Source organism: Chinchilla lanigera, unplaced genomic scaffold (assembly GCF_000276665.1).
Source record: "Chinchilla lanigera isolate Chin_1 unplaced genomic scaffold, ChiLan1.0 scaffold00100, whole genome shotgun sequence".
In the NCBI taxonomy this organism is placed as follows: Eukaryota; Metazoa; Chordata; class Mammalia; order Rodentia; family Chinchillidae; genus Chinchilla; species Chinchilla lanigera.
In genome coordinates, this window is record NW_004955501.1 from 7447008 (window position 1) to 7474446 (window position 27439).

At 36.5% G+C, this 27439-nt stretch overlaps 1 protein-coding gene across 3 annotated transcripts in view; it reads right to left on the reverse strand.

Moving 5' to 3' along the window:
• Atp2c1 (ATPase, Ca++ transporting, type 2C, member 1) overlaps nucleotides 1-27439 on the reverse strand; it is a 137133-nt gene that overhangs the window by 64351 nt on the left and 45343 nt on the right. For all 3 annotated transcript variants that reach the window (XM_013505734.1, XM_005406844.2, XM_013505732.1), the window contains exons 2-7: nucleotides 18248-18358; nucleotides 15968-16084; nucleotides 13515-13604; nucleotides 11298-11333; nucleotides 7622-7683; nucleotides 6601-6709 (exon numbers count right to left, since the gene is read on the reverse strand). In XM_013505734.1, coding sequence (XP_013361188.1) covers nucleotides 6601-6709; nucleotides 7622-7683; nucleotides 11298-11333; nucleotides 13515-13604; nucleotides 15968-16084; nucleotides 18248-18358 — 525 coding nt within the window. The remainder of the gene's footprint in view (nucleotides 1-6600; nucleotides 6710-7621; nucleotides 7684-11297; nucleotides 11334-13514; nucleotides 13605-15967; nucleotides 16085-18247; nucleotides 18359-27439) is intronic.

Here is a 27439-nt window from a genome sequence, read left to right on the forward strand (position 1 = left end):
AAAAAAAAAAAAAAAAAAAGAAAACAAACACCAGTCATAAAGGTTTCCTGAAAGGCAGAAAGTGACTACTTAAAAAATTTCAGGTAATGTGGAACAAATGATGGCCACAAATAAATCCATCAGTGAGGATAGCTCCACAAGATGCCACTGAAGCAATCACTCTCTGAATTAAAAGCAAGCTAGAGCTGGATTTTTTCCCCTATATTTATTTGCAGCTGCCTGACCATAGAATCTCTTATTTTGCTTTCAAAAGTAAGATTCTGCTCCATTTATCCAGGTGAAGAAAGTGTAATTAAAAAGTCTTCATGACTTCTAACTTATTAACTAACACTCAAAGCCAAGTCAACTAAGTATTACAAAATTATTGATAAGGATACATGAAATTGACCTTATGACCTAGTAAATGCCTACATGGATTGCTAACTTTCTGACTGAAGCACAAAGATTCAACTTGACCAAGTTATCAAAAATTTAAAGGCCAGTATTCAGTTTAAAAAGGATTTCCAGGATACTTCACTATTACTATTCCACCAAATTTCAAAAAGGGGTTGACTTCCACAAGTCTTTCCTGACAAGACATGAGAAAAAGCCTAAGAGGAGGAAGGGTTACTTCAGTCTCATTGTTCCTCAGGACGTACTGTCTTTGAATTTTACCACTTCTCAACACGTTCAACACGATAGCATTCCTCAGTTCACACTTCTTTGAAGTACTGAACTATAAAGATCCAACAACAAAACTTAAGTAGCTAAAGCTCATACAATCTAAGAAAACAAGCACTCCCAACGTGGTAAGTAACTCTGGAGCAGTTTCTTGAGATACATAATGACACCTACTTCAGAAACAGACATTCCCAAATCAAATACATCAAGCAATTTTTGTCGAGTAGGACTGTTCCTAAATTGTACAAATATATCATAGGATTCAGACCTTCTACACTGTACTCACTCCTCCAACTAATTCACAATCTTCACTTCCTAAGATGTTTGTATAAAGGTCTTTTTTGCAAATTTATAAGTAAACGGCATAATTCAAAAACTTTTAAAAGCTAACTTTTTATAATAAATCACAAAAAGGCAACATAATACTCCTAATCAATTTACCAAACTTACCTACTGTCTTAGGCAAGTCTCTTACTGCTGAGACAAAAAACCTGGTATCAAAATGAAGGAAGGAAAGTTTTATTTAGTTCACCATTTGTGGAGGTTTCAGTCCATCATCTGCTGGTTCCAAAGCAGGGTGGTATATGGCACAGGGGCAACAGTTCAAGGGGGCAGGAGACAGCAAAAGCAGCAAGAGCAAGGGGGAAGCGGGGAGAGCCTCTTTTCCTTCTTTATATTCTAAGGAGGCTATCTGCCCTGGGATAGTTGTAGTACCCACACCATCTCCCTGCCCTTCTCTTGCACAGACTCAGGATGTTTACGAAGTGAGGATCCTGGCCTGCTGCTGAGTCACTTAGTTGAACTTCTAACCTCAAGCTGACACAATGAATAACAACGGAGAGGTAAGGGCATGTCCTCTACACCTCTGGATGTAGAACTGCTTAGTTACTTAGCTAAGCTTCTAGACTTCTCAAGCTGACACAGAGTATCAACCATTCATTACACCTACAAAAAAAATACTGATCTCAGTATCAGAATTTGCAACTCAGGAGTGACTCAACAGAGACTAGTAGAGTAGGACATTCAAAGAACTGGTCCTTATAACTAAAATAATAAATGGCCCAAAACTGACAGGATCAACTTTGCAATCAAAAACCTAGAGCATCAGGAAACCACTTAATGAGAAAAAAAAAAAAGCCCCCTGAATCTCAGTAAGAAAGCAGAGGGGCACTTTCGTTTACCCACTATCTGCCCTCCCCCAGACAGAAGCAGCTGTGACTACAGCACAGCAGCGTGTGATACTGGTGCAGCTTACTGGTGTCAGGGCGTTACTGTCGACCTCTATCTTAAAATACAGTGTGTTTTGACCTGCCCAGCACTTCTCTGAATGAGTAATGCAGCAGCTGACCTTTGTTTTACACTCCCACAATGACCCAGAAATGGCATGACTTTCATGGCATTTGTCAAGAGATTAGAAACATACTAGGGGGCAAGATACAGAAGACAGGGCAACAACGCACACTCAAAAGGCTGGGAAGGGAGAAGGTGATAAGGAAGTCTGATGGGGGAATAAATGCTTCAGCGGTCTAACGCATCCACTATGGAACACAGGGTACAATGTACATGACTAAGAACAGATACACACTCAGGAAAGACTTGAAAAGTCCTTCGGGCTGTACCTCCGGCAGATAGGTGCACTGAGCAGAAATAGGAGGTAAAAGCAGAGCTGGAGGCAGCCTAGCACAGCATGAAGTGTCCTAGCTCAGACATCAGCTGCAAAGCAGAGTGGCGAGTGAGGAGAAAAAAAGAGTGTATGTGAGTCTGAGTGTGTGTGTGTGTGTGTGTGTGTGTGTGTGTGTGTGTGTGTGTGTGTGTGTGTGTGTGTGTGTGTGTGTGTGTGTGTGTGTGTGTGTGTTCTGAAAGTTAAGGCTGCCTGCTGAGAGCATAGAACAGAAACTTCAGTGGCCATTCAGCAATACAGTCTTTGCAAAAATGAATTGGGTAATTCACTAAATAAAGCAGACCTCAGCCTTCAGCAATCAAAAACAACAAAACCAAGGAAAAAGGAAGTCTGTTGTAACCAGAGTTAAAACACTGTAATACCCAGTTTTCAACAAAAACAAACAAGAATTGACAAAGGTGACCCACTCATAGGAAAAAAAAAATAAACTGACAGAAACCATCCTGAGGAAGACCACACACTGGACTTAAGAGAAAAAGACTAAGTCAATTGTCTTAAATATGCACTCAAAGAAGAACTAAGGGAAACCAAGAGAGTGATTTATGAACAAATGGGGAATATTGACAGAAATTATGAAAAGGAAAACAATTAGAAATACTGGAGCTATAAAGTGCAATAATTTAAATGAACACTTTAGGCAGGTGAGATGGCACTCACCTGTAATCCCAGCACTCTGGGAAGCTAAGGCCGGAAGACTGTGTTCAAGACAAGCCAGGGCAATGTGGCAACTTAGCAAGATGCTGTTTCACAATAAAAATCTTAAGAAGGGTGGATATAGCTCAGTGTGAAAGCCTTACGTTCAATCCCTAGAAATAAGGCAAATTCACTAGAGGGGCTTGACAGAAAAAAATCAGCAACCTGGAAGACAAAACAAATGAAATTCACCAGCCTAAAAACATAAAGAAAAACAAACGAAAAATTAACAGAGTCTAATGGAGTTGTGAGGCACTATCAAATACAACAACACACACATTATGGCAGTCCTACAAGGAAAAAACAGAAAGAAAGAGAGAGAACATCTGAAGACATAAAGGCTGAAGACTTTCCAAATTTGATGGAAGACATGAACCCATACAACCAAGAAGTTCAACAAACTCCAAACAAAACAAACTTAAAGACATCACAGTGATATACTTAATCAAATGCTGAAAACAAACAAAGACTCCTGAAAACAGAGAAAATTGTCATCACATACAGGAAAATTCAGACAGATTCACAGCCTATTTCTTATCAAAATCCATGAAGAATACATGCAATAGAGTGATAGAAAGAAATCTCAAAAGAGTTGTGTATCTGGAAACCCCTCTGCTCAAAAATGAAAGAAATGGGTAAGCATTTCCTAGATGAACACAAGCTGAGGAAATTCATCACTAACAAGACTTGGCTCATCAGAAAAGCTCAAAAAAAAAGAGTCTTACAGGTCAAAATAAAGGAAGAAGAGAAAGTCACTCAACACCAAATGAAAAAATAATGAATTCCAATACAGGTAATCATGTAGGCAAACATAAAACAAGGAATTTTATATTCCAAGTTTGTGACTCCTCTTTTTGCTTCCTGTATGATTAAAAAAGCACATACATAAAATACTCATAAATCTATACTAACAGGGACACAATGTATAAAAATGTAATTTATGACAGTAACACAGTGGTACCTCAGTTCATGAACTTAATTTTTTCCACGTTTCTGGTCACAAACCAAACTGGTGGAGAACAGAATCAAATTTCCCCACAAGGTCAACATTGAACCTAATCACTGAATTTGATTCAGTACTTATTCAATTCAGTTTGCAACCAGATGATGGGAAGAATTACGTTTGTGAACAGAGGTACCACTATATAAAGTCAGGGAACGTCTAGCATATACAAAAATAAGTTTTTGTATATTACTAAAGTTAGTAGAAATTCAAATTAAGAGTGTATACATTAAGTATGCTAACTGTAATATGCATGGTAATAACTATAAAAGTACAATAATGTACAGGAAAAGGAATTGAGGAAGGAATAAAAAAAAAAATAATAATTTAAAATGGAAATCAACCAAACAAGAAAGAGGGCAGATTGGAGGAACTGGGGAACATAAAAAATATACAGTAGCTCCCTCTTCACTCAGATTTGCTTCCTAGCATTTCAATTACCCATGGTTAACAATGATCCAAAAATCGTAAATGGACAATTTCAGAAACATAAGATTTGAATTGCATACCATTCTATATAGTTCAACAAATGCCTGTTCCACCCATTCCAACTTACCTGGGATGAAAATCATTCCTTTACCTGGTATATTCACATTGTATATGCTACCCTCCCTTAAGTTACTCAGTAGCTGCCTTGGTTATCAGAGCAACTGTCTGTCTCAGTATCTCACTGGTTAGAGTTGATATAACTCTTACTTTACTCTTCATCAAAGTGTACAGTAGTGATGCTGGGAATTCAGATATGCTGAAGTGAAACCAAAAGTACTTCTATTAAATGAACAAATTCATGACTAAAGAAAAGAAAAACAATAGTATGCTAAGGTTGCTAAGATCTGTGATAAGAACGAGTATCCTAACCATGAAATTAAGGGGGAAAAAAAAAGTCCTTGCTGGTTTTGCCTCTAACTGCAAAAGTTTTACCTGTGATACGTGAAAAATGCTTAGCTAAAATGAAAAAGGTATTCAATTTATGTAAAAACATATAGGGAAAAAACATAGTACCTATATGGCTCAGAAATATCTAGAGGTTGAAGTATCTAGTGAAGCTATGAGAACAGTTACTCCATTGTAAGGAAGAATACTGTAACACAAACAGAAAACACCAAACACCTTCCCCACAAGAAATCATATTAAATATCAATGAACTAAACTCATCAGCTATGTGTATATTGATAGAACAGAATATCGTTTGGCAATAAAAAGCAATGAAATACTTGAATGATGTACTTGAAAACTGTACAGTAAGTGAAAGAAGTCAGAGACAAAAGACTACATACTGTATAATCCCACTTATATGAAATATTCAAAATAGGCAAATGTATTTTAGTGGCAAGCAAGTGACTGTCAAAGGTAGGGAGAATATACACACAGTGAATGTTAAAAGGTAAGGTTTTCTTTGAAGAGAAAGGACAATGTTCTACAACTAGTTGCTTATCTATAAATATACTGAAAACCACCAAATGGTATACTTTAAATGTGTGTATTATATGATATATGAATTATTCTCCAATAAAGCTACAATTAAAATTTGTTATTTTTTTTTAATGTAGTGGATGGATCAGCACTTTTGGCATGAACTGGTTAGGTATCAAAAATCTGAGGTCCCAGCCTAGAACTGCCCCACCAGAACCTAGATGAATCCTATACACTTTAAGAGCTGAGCTGCATTGCTCTAGGAAAACACTGTGTCACAAAGAGAAAGCAAATGATGCATACTCAGCAGAAACCTACTCTGACTTCTGAATTCTGAACTTCCCCAGGCTAGCAATATGCAGTGTGACACTCTCTTGTGATGCTGGGCAGCTGTTAACTTTAGGCCAAGGCCCCCACACAGCCAAGTGAACAATTGCTACAGCACTCCATAGTGTAGTGTGCCACTAAACCAATGATGGCAGGTTAGATATGTGAGATGCATTTCTGATGTACAGTATTTTCAACTTGTGATGGGTTTGAGATATACCCCATTGTATTAAGTCAAGGAGCACCTGCACTGGAAAGCTCACACAGATTTGAACACTGTTGCTTCACTATCCTTTCCATCTTTTTCCAGTACTACTCTTCCATTAGCACCGCCAAAGCCATGCTGTGTTAAGATGTTCTCTGATTTCAACTAAACCCAACCTCTCCCTTCTGTAAATTTCTATACTGTACTTTTTTACCTTTTCTTACTCTATTACTGAATTCTGTCTCATTTTATGGTAAATTATTTTGTACACATGTAGTATGCTCCCAAATTAAAGGAACTCTATCATATCTCTGGTTTCCCATACTGCCTAACACACAGGTTTCACAAACCTCTGCTGATTCACTAAATGGGTACCTCAAAAGACTATAAGACAAACAAGTACATTTTAAGGGGAAAAAAAACCATTTACCTCTGTCAATATTTAAAACAGAATAGCAAATGTTTTGATTCAATCATGTTGATCCCTAAAACTGTTACTGTTTATTTTATCAGCTGCTTTAATTTTTTTTAATTTCTACTACTTCATGCTTGCTAGGGTTTATTTTTTAATCAACACCCAAATATTGTTACTCCTCACAAACAGATCCTCAGACTTACCTCAAACAAGCGCAAGTCAGCAGGAACTCTGTCCCCCACAGACAAGCAGACGGTATCTCCTGGAACCAAGTCTCGGGCTAGTGTGTGCTCCAGCTTTCCCTCACGCACGCTGTGACAAACAGAGACCACCACAGTGAGAGAAAAGCCCACATACTTATCTAAGACAATTATCTCCTGTGGTCCTGACTGACGAAAACCATTGCATTACTGCAGCTTTGAAAGGAGATAACCCAAATGTAAGAACCAAGAAGAGGGCTGAATGACCTCCATACAGAGCACTTGCCTGGAGTCTATGAAGCCCTCTGTTTGACCCCCGGTACTGCCAGGGGCAAGAAAAGGACTATCTGTGTGCTCTTATTAATAAAGTTGTTCAGATGATGTAGAATGATTTTAAAAACTAACACTATTCAAATATAATATGTGAACACCTGAAACCAGGTGTTTCATTGCACTCTTCATCATTCTACGAAGAACAGTGCTCAGCACATGCACATGCATAAACATTTACTGAACACAGCTGTCTCTCAGGAATATCAAAATAGCCAGACATGGTGACACAGGAGACAGAGATAGGAGGGTTGTAAGTTCCAGGCCAGCCTGCACTGCATAATGAGATCCTGTTAAAGAAAACCAGGATGGGGGAGATATATATATCTAGATATATACAATTAAATTTATCAGAGCAGGAATGTTTAATGTCAGATTAATAGTTTCTTCCTATGGTCAAAGCTAAGACAACAATGTACACTATACTAGTCACACTCAGCTTCTATTTTTTTTTTGTTTAGTTTTTTTTTCCGGTACCAGGAATCGAACTCACAACCTTGCACTTGCCAGGCAAGCGCTGTGCCACTGAACTAAATCCCCAGCCCCTCAGCTTCTATTTTCTTTTTGGTACCAGGAATCAAACTCAGGACCTTGCGCTTGCCAGGCAAGCACTTGTGCCACTGAGTTATATCCCCGGCCCCTCAACTTCTATTTTTAAAGTGGTAGAAATCCCTCTCAGGAAAAACAATCATACCAATGGCATTCTGGTGGCACAAGTTTACTCAATTCCTCAAGAGATTTTTCTGACCGATATTCCTATTTAAAAAGAAAGCAGAACTTAATATTAACAAAAACATGTATAAAGAAATGCAAACATTTATGTTCCTATCCTTTTCTTCATTTGTGCTTGTATTCCTACCCATAAAAACTCATTCCATATTTAAAAGTGTTAAACTGTAGTGATCAAACAATTCTGCTAATATTGCCAACTTTACATTTTCATATTTGGTATGCAAACCTGATATTAGAAGAAAATGAAAACGGATTAGTGCCCAGAGTACATAATTTTGAGTCATTAAAAGTTAAGATCGGGGGCTGGGGATTTAGCTCAGCGGCAAAAGCGCCTGCCTGGCAAGCGCAAGGTCGCGAGTTCGGTTTCCAGTACCGGAGAAAAACCAAAAAAAAAAAAAAAAAAGTTAAGATCATTAGGCCTTATAATTAAGATTAATTTTACATTTGGTGTTCAAGAGCCAAAGAACTCAAATTATGAATATGTAACATTTGCTCTGAGGAGTTAAACCCATGCTAACTGCAATGGTTTATGGGAAAAGTTTGCTTAAGAACACAGGATGAACATGAGTGAGATGGCCTTGCAGTGACAGTCTTCCCATCTTCCTCAGTTATACGAAAGGGAAAACTTTCTGGAGACCCAGCCCTATCACACTCCAGACTTCTCTTTCCACAGCAACAACAGCTGAGTGTCGGAGACGCCCTTCACCCTACTAAATTATATAATCATGTTCCTATGAAGAGTTTGGCTTTGGGCAACATCACCGTTGGTTTGGCTCCATACTCACAGTAAGTACATCAACCTTTTTTGGTCTAAGATTAAAAAGAAAGTAGACAACAGCACAAATGAGGGGAGGCGGTTTTGAAATGAATGCAGTCCTAGTACTAGTTGAAATTTTACACCTATCACAAACTACATCAAATGAAAATGCAACACTGTATGAGAATAACATAAAACTATATCAACCTCTAATTAGACAGGAGATAAGTATAAGAAATTTAAAAATTACACAAAAGCCCTCCAAATACACCAAAGGTAGTAACAAATTCAAAAGATTTATTCAAAAATTCCATCAAAGGACAGAAAATACCAATCCTAGTCACCAGTTGCACAGAAGCTGCCAATCTTAATCTTTTCCAAGTATCGTAAGGTGGTATCATTATGACTACGCAAAGCAATTATTACTATTTATATGGCTGAGAAGGACTGAAGTGGTATTGTTATAGGCAGCTGAGTTAGATAGAAATATTATAGGCAGTCAGACAGAGCCAGGCCCTCAAAGGACCCAACATAAAAGACAAGGTAAGATACCTGTGGGCCAGACCTCAAGAAAAAAGGACTAAACAAATGCACCCACATACCTCCCTAGCTGTGAACATCAGGGATTGATATTCTACATAGGTAACAACCACCTTCAAAAAGCCAGAAAGAGTCACTAGCCCAACCCCCTACAGGAAAAGCCCCTGTTCTGAATTCATGCCCGCCTGCTATGTGACTGACTCGCTTCCCCATTTGATCCTAGTTTACTCAATTTTACCTAAACAATTATACCTATAATCTTATCGGCTGACCACAGTTTTGTCCCACCTCATGCCCACCTTGTAATTTCCCATTTTCCCCCTATTTTGGACCCACCTCACCTTGGGGTTTTGCTCTATAAAGTCCCTGGGAAGGGCAAGGTCCTTGGCAACCCAATCGGGCCCCCTTCTGTCCCTCTCTTGGACAGAAGCTTTCTTCCCTCAATAAATATATTCTGCTCTTAACCTCCGTGTTCCTAAAATTCATTCTTCAATTTTAGAGAACATGAACTTGTCCTAGGTATCATTCAGGTTAAGAGTTTTTATTTTCCTATATCAGTATGGGGATTAGACGAAGATGTGGGGAAAGGCAGACATAAATATGAAAAGAATATAAAGAGGATTCTTATCCTAAAGCAATGGTAAAAGTACTAAATGATAAAAATACTGAGATTTTCGATATATCTGCAATAAGGGATTTTCTTGAAAGCATTATGGTAGGTTCAACTGATAGTAAACAGAGACTTTCTAGAGAAGGTTTTAAATTTGTATTTATAGAATATTTTGTTGGCTTCCCATGCCTAGGGAAAGGGGTCACAATTAGCTAAGAAAGCAAATCTAACAATTAGAACTTAGCTTTCTATAATGTTTTGACCCTTTATGAGGATTCTATCAAATGAACCTATCATAAAGATATTTACCAGTCAGTACTAGTTGTTGCATTTAAAGTATATAACACACTATCCTTTTGTAAAATCCCCTATAAACTTACACTAAATTGCAATTTTGTGGAGTGTTTTGAAGGTAAGGGCTCTTTATCAAAGAGAACAAGTTATTCACTAAAGTCCTCCATACATAGCGCTATTATTTATAGGAATTCTTCAGAAGAAGGACACTTTTAAAGATGCAAGAGGGGTCTAGTTACTGGTCCAAGGGTCACACTACTTATTTGGCTGAATGAACAGCTGTCTTGAATGATGCCCAGACTGGAATGACCTATGCTAGACTAACCAACTTTACCTTCCCAATAGCAACACTCATCTGTTCCCAGCAAGTGATTCCTCCTCAACAGGGCTGTCTCAGGGAACAGATAAACTTGCCACGAAACTGACTCCAACTACTTCTACAATTACTGTAAAACTATGTTAAAGATTACTTTAAGAGAACAGAACAATGGCAAAAAATACCCAGAAAAAAATAGTATGTATGAGGATACTCACAATCACTCAAATTATAATTTAAGAATCAAAACAGCATGAGCTTCAGGATTATACAACAGCATTATATTTTTTCTCAACCTGACTCCTATTAGCTATGTTTTAGAAACGCTAAAAATGTGCCCTGCCAAGATTTTGAAATGTTATTCTAAAACTTTCAGTTTCAGACATTTAAATAAACATAAAACTACATATACATCGTTTTTATTTAGCACTATACTTCTTCACAGGAATCCTATCACCTTTACATTATTCACCATAATTTATAAAAGAGGTTCCTTATTTGTTTCTTTTGTTGTTTCAAAGGCTACACTGAACAAGAAGTTTGATCCACATGAGAACATCTCTTGAAGAGTAAGAAATTTTAAAAGGTGGGTAGGAAAATAAACACTGATTAGAAACGTATTATCACCAAAACCTCAAAGGAAACAAGGTTAGACAAAATTCAACAAACAAGTATACCATTCTGCTAAGGCAATGACTCAGAAATCAACAGAATTTTCTTCAGATGGTACTTGATAAATTGACCATTTAATTATAAACTCTGTTTCATCAAAACTTTGTTCTATAAATATTAAAAGTGTTATAAAATCATAACCCCTGGCCCAATTTTTTAACTGAAAAAATTACTGATAAATTCTTTCTGTTACGGTACTTTTCTGTTTCCATCTGCTCCAATTACCCCAACACCAAATCAAAAAGTTTCTTCATCTACCTACATCCAACCAGTCTTTAGGTTCATAAACTCTTCAAAGAATTGTCTCTACTTGAAAGTATTTCATAAACAAAGAACTGTGGCAATGGACATTACCACCTCCCAAAAATTATACACTTTCCCTGAGCCACTTTCATTTTATTTAAGTAGTTAACATAAAATTTCTATGTTGGCAAAAGTAGATTACTTACCTGAACAAAGGCAACTGTAACCACTATAAGTATTGCCTAAACAAAACAAAGACAGCCTTTTAAATCAAATATTAACAGGAAGTAACTGTTGTCTTTACTTTATTTTTCTAAATGCAGTTCCAGGGTAGCAGACCTTAAACACTGAAATCAGCTGAAAAAGAAATTACAACTCTGAGAGGGAGAGCACTCTGACAGTTCATCTCAGTACCCTTTTACTAAGGTCCAGCTTTTGCTTATGTGGGTTATTTATATCTGGTGATTTCAACTACTTTTAAAATTACATAGGCTTAATTTCTACTTATTAATTTATCTTTAAAAATTAAAAGATAACACTACATGTTAATGCAAGTAATGCTTTTAGGAAAAATACATTTAAAAAAAAAAAAAAAAAAAAACTAGGTTGGCAATGCAACTCAGTGGGACAGCACTTGCCTAGCATGCCTGAGGTCCTGGATTTGATCCCTAGCACTGCAAAAGAAAAAAAAAAAAACATTTTGTGATAATCTCCAGTGTTTGTTCCTTTGTTTTTATGTAGCGCTGCGAAAAGAACACAGGACCATATGCATGTGAGGCACTACCGCTGAGCTACACCTCCCACCCAAACTTTTCTATTTTTAATGTCTGACTTAATGGAAATCTGCTAAATCCACTGCCTTACATGGTTCAGGCAAAAGCCGAGTAAGGGAGTTTTTTAACTAACACACAAAGAAAACTAAACCTTAGACAGAAAGCAGCTAGAAGTTGCAGAACTATCTTACTAGCTTTTCCAGATAGTTCTGGATATTCTTAGGTACTACTCTAAAACTTAAGTACTAGTTACTTGGAGGTAATCTGCAATGTGGAATATAAAACTGTTATCAAAGAACTCTTCATAAAATGTGTTATATAAAAATTCACGGATCTATCTTGCATAGTGAATCAACCTTGTACTACTGAACATTTGAAATATCATGGCACTGGTCATCAGGAAAATACTGGTTCTCTTGGCTATTCAAATCTTAAGGTCGACATAATTCATAACTGTTAAAAAAACAAGTTATTCAAATTACTGCCAATCTCATTAGAATAAATTCTTAAAACACTGGGAAGCTATCCAGAGTTTATGGTAATGTATATAAATGTACCAGACCTCTAATTATTGTTTGTAAGCCTGAATTTTATCATTAAAAACATTATCCTTTCAAGTAAAAAGCTAGTTCACCTCACAATAATCACCTTCCCTTGAAAGTAGCATTTTACTTCAATATACAAAACTCAGTGGTATAGGGCTTGTCTAGCATGCCCATTACACATTCTTCCCATTTTACTACACAGATTATAAAAAAGGTGTGTATTCAAGGATCAAGATTTTAAAAAATGAATTTTTACAGCTCTATCAAGAACATTCTTAGGAGAAACAATGAAAGAAGATAATGACAACCACTACAGTTTGGGGCTATTACTTTGATTTATACTAATAAGGCTCTAACAGTTTCACACACCATGACTTTTGTGCCACTGGTGCAAAATCTATACTTAAAAAGAAAGATAATGTTTTAGTATTATTAAAATAGTTTTAACCTCACAACCCCTTAGAGAAGGGCACTCACAAGCACTCAGCTCAAGAATACTAAAGCACTACATTAATATCTACTACTGTGGTCTTCAGCATAAAAAACTTTTAGTGAATTTTTGTAGCTGGTATACATTTTATACTATAATGAAAGATGAGATGTGAATAAAAATAATTTAAGCAAAGCTTGAATAACTTTGCTGGCAAGAAGAAAACCGTACATAGTATATATTGTGTGCAACGTTAAAGAATCTTCTGAACCTCACAGGTCAGGCTTAATTAGTCAAAATATTTTAAGTTGGAAAAAAATTTAAATTAACTAGAAAATTACTATATTTCATATCAGATTGTGGAATAATTTTCATGGGTACCTATCACAGACCTTTGAACATCACTCAAGACTACTAAAAAGTGCTGGGCATAGTGGCACAGGCATGTAGAACCAGCTACTCAGGGGCTGAGGCAAGAAGACCATTTGAGCCCAGAAGTTCAAGACCCGTCTGAGCAACACAGTGAGATCCCATCTCAAAAATGACAACAATAAAAGATTATTACAACTAAAAGTAGATTGGGACACTAACCAAAAATTTCTCAATTTATTTTACAAAATAAAAAGTAACCAACTTCTACAATTAATCAACAGATTGAAACTATGTTTTTCTTACCACAGTGATACTGACGGCATCATCAAACTGATGCATTAAAACGCTGATGACCGCAGAAGCCAGAAGCAGCATAATAAGAGGGTTTTTAAACTGAAAGTAAAAACAGACAGCAATTCAACACTCTTTTGTATAAAAGACAGTTTTGTTCTATCTCAGCAACAGCTTTTAAAAAACCCATAAGGATGTAATTAGAAATTTATGAGTGTACATTTGGTTTATTATCTCCTCTTTTAACCAAACCCAAAAGGGAACGATAGTCATATTTAGGCAGAGTTAAAACTTCCTAAATGCTCCATTTCAGAAAAAGACAAAATTAGGTATCAGTAGTTTAAACACAGAATTTCCCAATTTTTTATGGTAGGCATGTATTTTTAGCGGTAATAGTGGTGATAAATGTAGCTCTTCTGAATTTCTAATAAAATTAGAAATGATTTTTAAGTCAAAGATTTAGCTTAAACATGAGTTAGAATACCTAAGCTATGAGATTCAAACATTCAAGTAAGTGAATTAGTATTGACTACAATTCTGTGGTGGCCCACACACTAAAGGAATAACCCTTAAGGACAGCTTGGGACAGATGAGACAGTAAGGTCCTATTCACAGAAAAAACTGAGGAGTTTCTTAGTATCTATCTGACAGAGGAAATCATATCTAAGAAAGAGGACCATACGACCAACCCAATCAGGCAGAGGTAAATCAACAACCAACAAAGCCAACCCCAATCATTCCAGTTGGAAATCCTACAGCTAAATCTCTGACACTAGAATCTCTTCCTACACGGAAGTGGTCCACTGTCAAAGTTGCAAAGTAAAAGGGTTATAGACAGTCTATCCCAGCAGGCCCTGTATTTGACAGTTTCAAGTTTACAGGCCATCACCACTAACCCCCTTTATAGTCAATTCCTTGGCACAGTGAGGTTCACATCAGAATCACACAGGGAACTTCTAACAAATACCAATGCCCAGGTTCACCCTAGAATTCTCGGGTATTGGGTACAGTCCTCAGTATTTTTTAAACATGCTCAAGTGATCCCTATAACTAAAGGAAAAAAAATCACTGCTCTACCAAAATAAAACTACAACTGCAACATAGTGCAAGGCTGACACCAGAACACGACGCAGAGTACCTGGTTAGATTCCAGGTCTGTCACCTGTGTGGTAACCTAATCTTTTTAAGTTCCAGATTCCTCACATGGTAAAATGGAACTAGATCTACGAACTTGTGGTAAGGATTAACTAAGAATGAATATTAAAGCACTGTGTAAACCATAAAACCCTATTCAAATGTTAGTTATTAACCACCACACTTTGAAGGCAAAGCCCACACCCTCCCCCAAAAAACAAAAGTTGTACCAGAGTAATAATTAAGCACACCACTTGGTAAGAGGCGGGCACCAAACAGGTGTCTTCACAGAACAAATTCAGTGTTTTCTCAAAGGAGTGAAGGTCACCTAGTGCTCTGTGATTAACAACTGACATTTACTGTCAACTGTTGCTTGTGCTTAGCTACATTACAAGCACTGTTTCATGCTCATGAAAATCCCAAGAGGTGGGCACTTAAGCTTTGATAACAAGATCAAGGGGGAAAAGAAACACCAAATCACATTGCCTTATACTTTCTGAAGTCTTAGGTAAAGATGGAAAGGTCTATGTGAGGATACAATTCTGCACAGTAAACACTATTCCATAAAACAACACATACACACAGAGTGTTTTTAATCCCTCAAATTTTGATTTTGCTATTTTAGACAAATGCATTTGCCAAGTTAAGATTTTTCAGTGCAGGCTCAGTAGCAGGCAAGGCCCTTCTGCAAAGTTAGACACAAATCTTTCTAAAAGAAGAGCTCATAGGTTAGAAGTCTCAGAAATTTTCTTTATTGAAAAGAACCAACCCTACTAGTTGCACAGGTCTTACAACTTTTTATACTAACTAATTGTTATTAAAATAAAAAAAAATTCTGCAATAAGCCTTTCCTAAAAGATTAAAATAATGATAATCACACGTAGCCCTCATCTGTTGTGAGCTATCTTCTTAGGTTAGCACCACTTTATAATGGAAAGGCTAAGATTATACACCTGATAAAATGAAGGTATAATTTATACCCAGGCAGAGTCAGAGTTTAAATTATCAAACTTACTCATTTTCTAAGCTTGCCTTGCTTACTTAAAAAAAAAAAATGAGCATTCCTATAATTTAAGTATTAAGTTTAATATCTGCACAGGAAATCAAATCACCCTTATGTGATCTACTAACTAGAAAATGCTCCTTGTTAAGTTATAAACTAAAAATCACAGGAATTCCAACCTAACCGTAAACCCTAACAAGTGGAAATTTTTAGGTAAAAAATTTTTTAAGTTATTTTTTATTCCATAAGTAACCTCACAAAAGTAAACAACTACATAACAGAAGTCCATATACATAATACCATAGAGAGAGAAGTAAAAGTATGTTACCTGTGAAATATACTTCTTCCACAGTGGCTCATCCTCACTGATATCAAACTCATTCCAGCCATGGAAGGCTCGCCTATGACTAACTTCACATTTGTTTAGACCATTCTGAAGATCAGCCTATTAAGAGTTTATACATAAAAGTTATTGAAAAGTATTAGCAGAGAACAAAAGAAGAAAAACACAAAGGAGTATATAGTATATGATCACGTTTACAGAAAGTTTTATAAAACCTGAAAATTAGTCTACAGTGAAAGAAAGTTGCTCAGTGGCGAAAGAATGACAAGATGAACTGCAAGGAAACGTGGGAGCCTTCTGAAGTGATAAAAATATTCTGTATCTGAACTGTGGTGTTTGCTCCGCTTGTCAAAATGCAATGTTTTCTGTACACTTAAAATCAGTTCATGGGCTGGGGATTTAGCTCAGCGGCAAAAGCGCCTGCCTAGCAAGCACAAGGTCGTGAGTTCGGTTCCCGGTACCGGAGAAAAACCAAAAAAAACAAAAAACAAAAAAAAAACATAAAATCAGTGCAATATAGTCTATGTAAATTATACCTTAATAAAATTGATTTTTTTATAAGCAACAAGATAGGGTTAAACAAATTTATATTTTTCTATGGGGGAAAAAGGAATACAAACCAGCCTCAGTAAAGTAAAATATCACTACATATTTAATTAGCTTTTCTGTTTTTATTGTTGTTGCTTCTAAAACTAGTTTCTCCAAAAAATATATTCAGTAGGCCATAAATATCTTCCTTGTTCTCTAAGCTTATCAAAACTCTGAGGCTGGTATTACTGTGTGCTCCGGGGTTGCAGAAATTATTTCACACTAGAAATTTGTGCTTCCTGAATTAATCTAAACATGAAGTTAAGATGAACTTGTCCTTGGGACAGCATAACATCATCTATGCCAACACCACCAAATCTTTCAGTCACTGTCTCTCATGATTTTCGATTTTAACTATCATTAAAAATGCAATCACCTGCAGCTCCAAAATAACTAACTTCCTTGCCCAGAAGGTTTCTAATAGATTAATAAGCAACATTTTCAAAAATTAAGCATATTTAAAATAAGCAGTTTTAAAACAGTATAATTTTTTTTAAAAAAACTCAAAACTGAGCCAGGCATGGTGGTACATACTTATAATCCCAGCACTCAGGAGGCTGAGGCAGGACAGCTGTAAGTTCAAGGCCAGAATGGACCACATAGTGAGTTCAAAACCACCCTCAACTACATTTCAAAACTTTGCCTCAGAAAAGAAAAAAGAAAAGAAGAAAAGAGGGGAGAGGAAGGGAGGGGAGGGGAAAGGAAGGGAGGGGAGGGGAAAGAAACTCAAAGATGGATATCATCTAGTGAAACTGTATTGTCTCTAATGTTTTATTTAACAATTATTTTATTATTCTCTTCAATGGTTTGAACAATCTTCCATTCTCACATCTAGTAATCTAAGCAACATAGCTGAAGATAACAATATGTTTTTTGTTTTTTGTTTTTTTTTTTGGTTTTTCTCCGGTACCGGGAACCGAATTCACGACCTTGTGCTTGCCAGGCAGGCGCTTTGCCGCTGAGCTAAATCCCCAGCCCCTAACAATATGTTATATAACAATCACTGTTAATCCCCATCATTTTTGTTTTGAAACCCTGTATCATTTTTAACGTTCTTGCTTTGTTTTGTTTAGTCTGTAACGTTGGTATGTTGCTACTGTTCTTTTTTTTTTAACCACTCTTTAAAATAAAAAAAAAATAGATATCGGTGTTCTTAGTATCACAAAATATATTAATGTCTGAAGGGAAAGTTAAAAATATTCTCTTCTTCATGTTGTTTATAAATTATATAAACAATTAAAATTTATTTATATCTCTGAACTTAACATTTACTTTAGAAAACCCATTTTAAAAAAAAGATAAAAACTCTTAATTCTACTTATATTACAAATTAAATTGATTCATTTCCTAATTGACCTAATACTTATATCATACTAATGATTCTTGGCAATGCTTATGATCTACAGCTACACAGTCTAATCAAGTAGCCACTAGCCATATGCAGCTGTTTAAATAAATTACAATTAAATTCAGTTCCTTCATTGTATTAGCCACTTTGCAAGATATTCAGTCATGTTTATCTCAGTCAGGTTTAACCACAATTCAAATTCAATTGTCATGCTATAGCTAACATTTTGTATTACACAGACCAATCCAAGAAAATTCCATTGGACAGTACTGATTTATGTGGCACTAATTTTACATGATCTCTTCCCTTCCTCCCCACTACACACTTACTTGGAGAATGCTTGCAACTTCACTGACTGGTAATTCACTTGCTTTTTTGGATGTCAATACAGGAATCATTGTCTCATTTTCACCATTGGGTAATTTTTGAAAACGTGCAACCTAGGAAATAAACCAAAGCAAAAATATTTGAATATACCATGTAACTGTAATATAGTCTAGAATAATAAATGAAAACACAAATATTCTCAGTAACTTATTTTCCATGCTTAGAAAAATATTTTCAGACTAACAACAAGTATTAAGTCCTTAAATACCTTTATATTAACCACATGCTCTATTTCTTGCAAATATATTTCAAAAAATAAACCATCAGTGGCAAGCAGAACAAAAGAAAATTTACATTATATAAAGAAAAGATTCTATTTCCCCATGAACGTAAGAGTAGAAAGTAAAATAGATGTCCCATCTATCAGATCCTGATGATTATACATAATCGTAATCCTCTAAACTCATTACATTTAACACAGGGAACAAGGAACAGCTAAACTTTCTCTATTTTAACTGCTACTCCCCTTGATCAGCTCATTTCTTTTCTACCCAGAAAAGACAGCTGCCTATTCTTCCAAAGCACCATGACAGCAAATCAGACTTAAGAGACTATTCTCAAGCTAGAAGAAAAATGAAAAACAAGAGACCAGACAAGCAGAGGATGCACAGATTAGTAAAGGAGCAACATGCAGAGTGAGTCACAAGAACAGGTAGGAACCAAGATATCTACCTACTTGGTGCAGTTTCATAAGCAAATACCTACAGAAAAGTGTTTAACTCTAGCAACAAATCCCAAGTATGCTAATTTTAATTGGGTTAGATATTAGGTTAATTCTAGAAATAAACCCCAATTCAGACTTGTCTTTGGTCCTAAACTGAGACTCCTTATAGACAAAAGGGTTTGAGCAAGTAGGAGAAAAGGAGACAAACCCCTCCCTCCACTACTGCAACTATGGAGAAGACAACACTTCACTCCACTGCCACAGAGCCATGTGATTACAATACTGCAGCTAAAGTGATCGCCTTACTGCAAGAGCGAGGTCTTAAGCTGTCATATGAAATACATTCAAACTGGAATAATCAACTTTTAATATAAAATACTTCCCTAAGACAACAACTGAGTTCAAAGAACAATTATTTTAAAATTCTATCACTATTGGGGTGTCAATAGAGAGGCCTACACACATACAGAATCAATTTTCTGGGGAAAAAAAAAAAAAGTAAGTAGCTAAGAGGAAAAAAGTATTTTAGTGTGACAGGTTTTGGAACCAAAATTAGTTTTCTAATCTCATTTATTGAAAGAGCTTTGTTGAATGTCTAAACACCTTAGCAAAGAGTAGTTGCATTTTTCAACTCTTAGTAAAGAAATATTAGTGACTAAAAATTCTGAGGAAATTGTACATTACCTTGCTTTCATGAAAAGTCTTGAAATTATTTTGCAGCATATTATTTGTAAATAATTTAAAAATTTAAAGACTTAGAGACGACACTAGGGATTTTATAGTCATATGCATGTGTTACAACAGCTGAAAGTGTCCTTATTTCAAATCCATAAAACAAACTAGGCTAAGGTTTCACTACCATTTTCAAGTTAAACATTTGAGAAAACTTAATGACTTAAAACAATGAGAACTAAACCAGCTAACATTTTACATTCTAAAATTATAAAGCAAAATTAAGGAAGATGCTTATACTGCAAGCAGTGACAATGAAATTAATAAAATCCCTTATTTCTAAGGTACCTCAAAAAGTTTATACATAAAATGAGAATACTGCCTAAGCAGAGTTAATTGCAGACTAAACCCACTAAAATTGCATTTGACCCAACAGTAATAAGAGCTCAGTCTATTCAGAACCAAATTACTATCAAGGTAAGTAAAGTTGGATTTACAATAGTTTTTTTATTAAAATATACTTCCTATCATTAGGATATTGGCTGGGTAAAGGTGAGTGGTAGAGTGCATGCCTAGCATGCACAAGGCTACATGTTCTATCTCCAGTCTCCTAAAACAAACAAAACAAAACAAAACAGAAACAAAAAGATAGCGAAATTGTTAACCCTGAAACCCAATATGCAGTATGAGAATTTCTCTCATAAAATTTTCAAGTAATCCTTTGGTAGTTGATTCACAGAGTGGGTCTATGGACATTTGAACAGTTTGCATAAAACCCTTCAATAGCATTCCATGCACCCAAAAGAGCTGAAGAATTTCCAGTGAAGGACATCAGATTATTTCATTTAGAAAGCATAAGACAAGACACTAAGAAAGAATGGTGCTAACTGTAAACAGATGAAGGGCTGTTTTGAGATCTTCTCCCACTGCAACCACATGTTCTCTCACATATGTCTGTCAGTGGAGAAGGCGGAGCCAACTGGAAAGCCCAGAATGCAGAGTGACGTTTAACTGTTACTCCAAGGCAAGCATTGAGTGGAGTTTCTAGAGAGCAACAGAAACTTATTCAAAAACACAAGAAAGCAATAAAAACAAGGACTGTAGGGATTATTATAAAAGACATAAAGCTCCCTATGTGGAGGCAGCCTGTATACTCTGACAGCTCTACAGGGCAGCTACAGAGACAGAAAGTGGGACCATCAACAAGATTCCAGCTCCAAGAAAGAACCAGTTCTTGGAGCTCACAGAGAAAAAAACTGTACCTCTTTAAGACCAATGAAAATATGGCTGACATTTTTGAGTTGCAGCTATTGCTTGCTCCCTATCTGCAGGTAAAAAAATCACCTGGGTTACAGAGAAATGAAACTTGTTTCATGACGAGCTGGAGGAGTTTTACGGCTTGGATCTAAAGTCATTCTGCACAGCACATAATGTGCCAAATCTCAGACAGCAGCTGTCTAGGGGGTGATGTGGCAGTGCTTCTCATTCCTATATAAAATCCAACCAATTCCAAGTGCAATCAGTAATTTTTACCCAGGGGCTACCTTCTCAAACCCTCATCTTTCTTCAAGGACAGTGTTATTTTCTCTGTTTAAAAGTCACCAAAAAAATCACTGGGGTTGAAGTTCCCATGGTAAAGCATTTGCCTACCTTGTGTAGGCCGCCCTGTGATTTGATCCCCAGCATAGCAAAAGAAAATGTTACAAGGATAAATCCTAAAGATACTCATAACACAAATTTAATTGTCAGGATAAGCTTGCTACATTATGTTTCAAACCACATTCAATTTCCAAACCCAATTATGGACTCATTTTGAAAAACACAAGTCTAAACATTGGCCCCCGTTATAAATTCAAGAATACAGGTGATAGATGGCGGGGAGCCGCTCGGGGAGCTGCAACCTGTACTGAAGATTTACATGGTGGATCCTTGAGGAGTCTGGTAAAATCTGTATGTCTGTGGTTTTGTATCAGTTTTCTATCCTCTAATCCCCATCATGTTCACTTGTCCAGTGGTTTTGGTCTCTTGTTTCAATGCATATATATAATAATATTAGACAAACAAAATGAGGGGCAAAAGTGTTGAGATGTTGCCTGTATTTTACATAATAGAGAAACTGTCAAAGAACACAGTCCCACAAGGAATATAAGCATTACGTACTAGCTACACTGATAAACTAAAATTAAGAAAAAGGTGAAAAAGGTATAGAGACAGAAATAAGAGTTGGAAGTTATCTGTCTAGGACTAGCAGACTTGGTAATTTGTATGATAAGCTTCTTATACCGGCATAAATGCCGTAATGGAAAATTTTGGTGTAGTAGTTTCAGCCTAGTAAGATAAGTAGGTCTTAGACAAGGCAGTGCACTGGTAGCTAGCACTGTAACTCTGTCTGTATAAATACAGAAACAGGGGTTAAACTAGCTATGCCATAGCAGTGATGATGAACCTCTCAGCACTTTCAGCGATAACAGCCCACTATGGAACGCATGCCATAGGTTCACCCTCACTGCCATTTACCAACGTACTGGGTCCTGGATATATGCCTGTACTTTTTTCAGTTTTTATTGGTACATGCTTACAATACATGATGTTTACATTACTGAGGAATCAGTACATATTTACCATTTTGACATTTTTGACCCTCTTTTCTCCCCACCCTCCCATCATACAGTTGTATTATATGATCTCCCAGCCTTTCTAGTCCAGGTTCTGTACTTTTTGAAAAACCTCTGTCCTCATTTAAGGAATTTTGTTGTCAAATTTTGTTTTTCTTTGTGGGTATCTGCCTCACCATCCCTAAACTTTCCAGGCAGACACTTGCTAATCAAGTTATGTTTCAAGGCAGTAGTGGGCATGCAAAGCCTTCTCTGTCAGCATGCGCAAAGTCAGCCCAGCATCGCCCTAGCAGCTGAGCATGAGGTAACAGCACACAAAAGCATGCCAAAAAACTTTTACCTTCCAATAAAAAGCTTCTTGTATCATTGAAAGCTCTGTTATTGTGCTTTTCTTTTAAACGAAAGATACTAATGTATAAGTTGTTTTTTCTAAACTAAAAGCTGCAGGTTGTCATTTTGCAATAAATAAGTGGGTTTTGGGGTGCATTTTGGACACTCATTCTCTAAAAAGCTCCCCATCACTGTTCAAAGGTGCTTGTAGTGGTGGAGTAATGATTTACAGTAACAGGTCATGCTTCTCCACCAAAGAGAGAGTGTGGTAGCCCTCAAGTAGTTGTAAGAATTTTTAATCAGAAATTTTAAGTTTGCATTTATTTTCCTGAAAATAACCTTTTGATGTTCCTAATGTGACCCTCTACTTATGCAATTCTTTATATCCTATTCGTTCTTTCATTTTAAGAAAAAACAAGCAATTGTTGGACAGCTGTCTATTTCTTAGCTATCTTTTTGTAAGCAGCACTTTTCCAAAACAGAAAAAAATTTTTTAAAGTTTTGTTTTCATTTTTAAAATAGAACAACTGCAAGTCTATAAGTCCATTAGAAGAGAGAAAAAATTAATAATGAAGATGAGAGATGAGGCAATGTAAATCATAACAACAAAATACTACTCTCACACCCACTAGGAGAGCTAAAGTCAAAAACAACCAAAAACAAGTGATGGAGAAAAACCAGAGAAGCTGGAATCTTCCTACACTGTTAGTGGGATCATTAAAAATCACAGCTGGTATGTGAAACAGTTTGGCAATTATCCCGCATTATTCTTATGCTACTAGGCATTTAATCTTCGACAGTTAAATAAGAAAAGTTGTTTCATCATAAAATGTTTTTGAATTATTTAGTTTTGTTTTGACCTTGAGAATTACAAAACATAGAAAGATACCCAGTTCAGTTAAAGGTAAATCCTCTTAAGAGATTGCTACATCCTTCACATGTTGTCTATGGTCCCGGCTTTCACACATTTTTCCTGCTTCACCTTAAAAATACCCTGAAGACAGGGAATACAGCTCAGCAGCAGCACTTGTCTTTCATGCATAAGTTCCTGGGTTTCATTCCCAGCACCACCACGGCAAAATTAAATTTTGTGAATAGCTTTCATCTCCTCACAGTTGCTTTACATTTATCAAACCTACATTTTAAACTACCTAATTCATGAAACTAACCAACATTTTCTAAAACACAAACACACACAGAGTCCATAGTCTATACGCTGCAGAACTGAATGATTCAACTGGAGAGCTAAGTCAGATCAAAACAGACATACATACAGAGTAAAAACTGCAAAAGCTTCCAAATCCTTAGGCTATATAAATAATTCGCTAAAATGGCCTAATAGGGATCAGACCCCATTAGAGAGCTACTGAACCCAAATTTGTATTTTAACAAGATTCCCGAATGATTCATTCCTATTTTAGATTGTAATTACTATCATTAGTTCTAATCCCAGCCGATTAGAATTTCACAGGAGTTGCTATGGAGAGGACTGTGCTCCCCGAAAGTCATGCTGAAATTCTAATCTGTAAAGTGATAGCATTTAGAGATAGAGCCACTGGGAGGTTAGATTATGAGGGTGGTACCTTCATGGCAAGATAAATGCTCATTTTTGTTATTGTTTGTTTGTTTGCTTTTTGTTTGTTGAGTTTCGCTCCATAGATCAGGCTGGCCTTGAACTATGTAGCTCAGGTTGTCCTCAAACTCCCAGCAATCCTCCTGCCTCGGCCTCCCAAGTGCTAGGATTACAGGCATGTGCCACCACACCTGGCATTAATACCCTTATTTAAAAAAGACATCAGAGTTTACTTCCCCTCTCCCCACCTTATCTGAAGACACAACCAGAAGCAAAACCTTCACTTCCAAGCAAATTGTTAGCACTTTGATCTTGGGCTCCTCAGCTTTCAAAACGTGGAAAAACAGATGCTATTTAAGCCTCCTATCTATGGTATACTATTACAGCAACAAAAGTAAACTAAGAATTTTTCTTTTTTGATTGTTTTTGTTTTGATCAGAGCATCCAGGCACAAGCAAGAACATGCTCATGCTCATGCCTGACATGGAGTCCAAACATTTATTTTTAAAAACCCCAAAGGTGAGTTTAACACACAGCAAAGTTGATAATCACTGGCCTAAATAGGGCTAAAAGGCAAGATTATATTAAATACTAGAATATTTTGCTTTCAAAGGATTAGTATCGGGCTGGGGATTTAGCTCAGCGGCAAAAGCGCCTGCCTGGCAAGCGCAAGGTCGTGAGTTCGGTTCCCAGTACCGGAGAAAAACCAAAAAAAAAAAAGATTAGTATCTTCTCAAATGAGCTACCAACATAGGTTTATACAATATTCCTGGGGAAAATTTAGCTTTTGAGACAAGAAATACATTTATTACTTCATTTATCACATGAATAGAAAATTCATTTTAAAATGTAAATTTGCAAAGTTAATCCAATTACTCAACAGAAGTGAGGCCAGGTAGAAAATCTAAGACGACTTCATCTCTGCAAAGTTTAGGAGTATTCAAAGTTTTTTTCAGCTCTCAACAAATCCAAGTTTCACTGTAAGTAATCAGAAAGACATTTAATCCCCATCAAGTGTAATAGGTATTTAACTTGAAACCACCAGGCATTTCTCCATAACTGTTGAATTAGTAGTTCTAACGTGGAAAGAGAGGGTACTCTAGGAACTCCATGGGTTAAACCATACAACTCCATCTCATAAATGTAAAGACAGCGTATTATGGACAGGAGGGAGGACACAAGTGACACAGTAGTTATAACAAGGTAATACTGGTGATAGCAATTCCAAACCAAGAACTGCAGTTCACACTAATGTACAGAAATCACGCAGACTACTAAATTTAAAAAAAGCAACTGCTTGTTGATTAAAGCCAAAAGTGAATGACACTAAATAATTCCACCTAGATGTGGTTGTAACTATCAAAAGAGAAGCCTACAAAAAACACAATCCAGGCACAAGTTGCATTTTCGGTACCTATATGCAAGCCATATTTATAGTATGGCCCATGACACCTCCACTAGAGGTAGGGAATTTTGGTCCCCAAAAAGTCCAAATGACAGGTTTCTAACTGGTCGTCTGGCTGAGCACAATGCAGCATTTTTTCATAACACTGAGTAAGTTAACTTTTGTCCCAACTATACCATGTTCAGTTAGATGTTAGCATAATGTAGCAGGTATCACATCACACATCTCCTTCAGAGCTGGGAAAGACGAGACAAGAGTCCAAGCTCCACCCAACCTCAAATACAATAGCTCTGCTTTTATGTATTATGTTTGGGCTTCAGTAAAAAAACTAGTACAACAGTAAAGGACGTCACAGCTTTAAAAGAAGAAAACTGAAACCCTCACTAGAGTGGTTCTCAAAATTTACTAGCGAGCATCGGAATCACCTGGAGGGCTTTTCACTGAAGGTTAACAGGCCCCACCCTATTTTTGAATCAAGAGGTACAGAACAGACCCCACATCTGCAATGTATTAGGAAATGTTGAGGCTGATGGTCCAGGGAAGACCTCTCAAAAATAATGCTCTCGTCAAGGTCAGCCCTGATGCCAGTTCACAATCCAGTTCCAGGTTTTGTCAGGTATGTGACTGACCAAACTGCTTATCTTCTCTGAATCTTTTTCCTCGATGTTAAATTAGGATAGCGCCTATCATCATTTCAATAACTAAAAGAAATGCTGTGTTTAAGTATGTATCACAGGCTCTACTGTATGACAGATACTCAATACTGCACGTGTTCCCTTCTCCCAAGGTAACACTGACAGAGATAGAGCCACTGGGAGGTTAGATTATGAGGGTGGTACCTTCATGGCAAGATTAATGCTCATTTTTGTTATTGTTTGTTTGTTTGCTTTTTGTTTGTTGAGTTTCGCTCCGTAGATCAGGCTGGCCTTGAACTATGTAGCTCAGGTTGTCCTCAAACTCCCAGCAATCCTCCTGCCTCGGCCTCCCAAGTGCTAGGATTACAGGCATGTGCCACCACACCTGGCATTAATGCCCTTATTTAAAAAAGACATGTAACGCTTCTCGTCTGCTGCATGCCCATACTAGATCTTCAAAAGTATATGAAATAGTTTTGTCATATTGATATTCTCTGCAAAATTCTTACTATACAGAATCAACACTACCATTAGACAAAAAAACACTAGAATTTTCTATCTTAATGGACAATTACTGCAGCAAGCAGAGTAGTATACATGTGCCTTTTAAGTAAACTTTCATTGAAAGTACAAAAAGATGACAGAACTTGTCAGGAAAATAAGTTCATCACTTGTGCATCAAGTATATTTTCTACATGGACCAGGCAAGTCCATTTTTTTCACTCGTGAAAGTGTTGAGTTTCCAATCACCAAACACTGTTTTACTGTAGCAGCCACACAGAGAGGAAAAGACACTCTATTTCTGAAGCAGCTCCTCAAGGATCAGGCTACTGGCAAGGGACAGAATGGGCACATCTCACATCTCAGTGGATTTGGACCACTGAAGAAATAAATGTCAGCACGGGAAGGTAAAAGGACTATAAACATGTTCTTATGAAATACCACATTACCCACAGGGGGTTAACCTCACTTTAAACACAACAGTCTAAATTAAAGTAACATGTCTAGGACAACACAGATTTTAAAAAATTCAGAAACATCCATAAATGCCTTCTCTGATATGCAAATTGCTAGATTTCTACTAACATCACCAAATAAAAATTCAGTCTTATCATCTAAAGGACGACATAAAATATGGTGATTCTCAAACTTTGGTAGACATCAGAATCAACTGGGAATGAGATGCATTTTAAGCATCCAGATACAATGAGATATTCTTTCCAAAAAAAGTGAAAGCTGA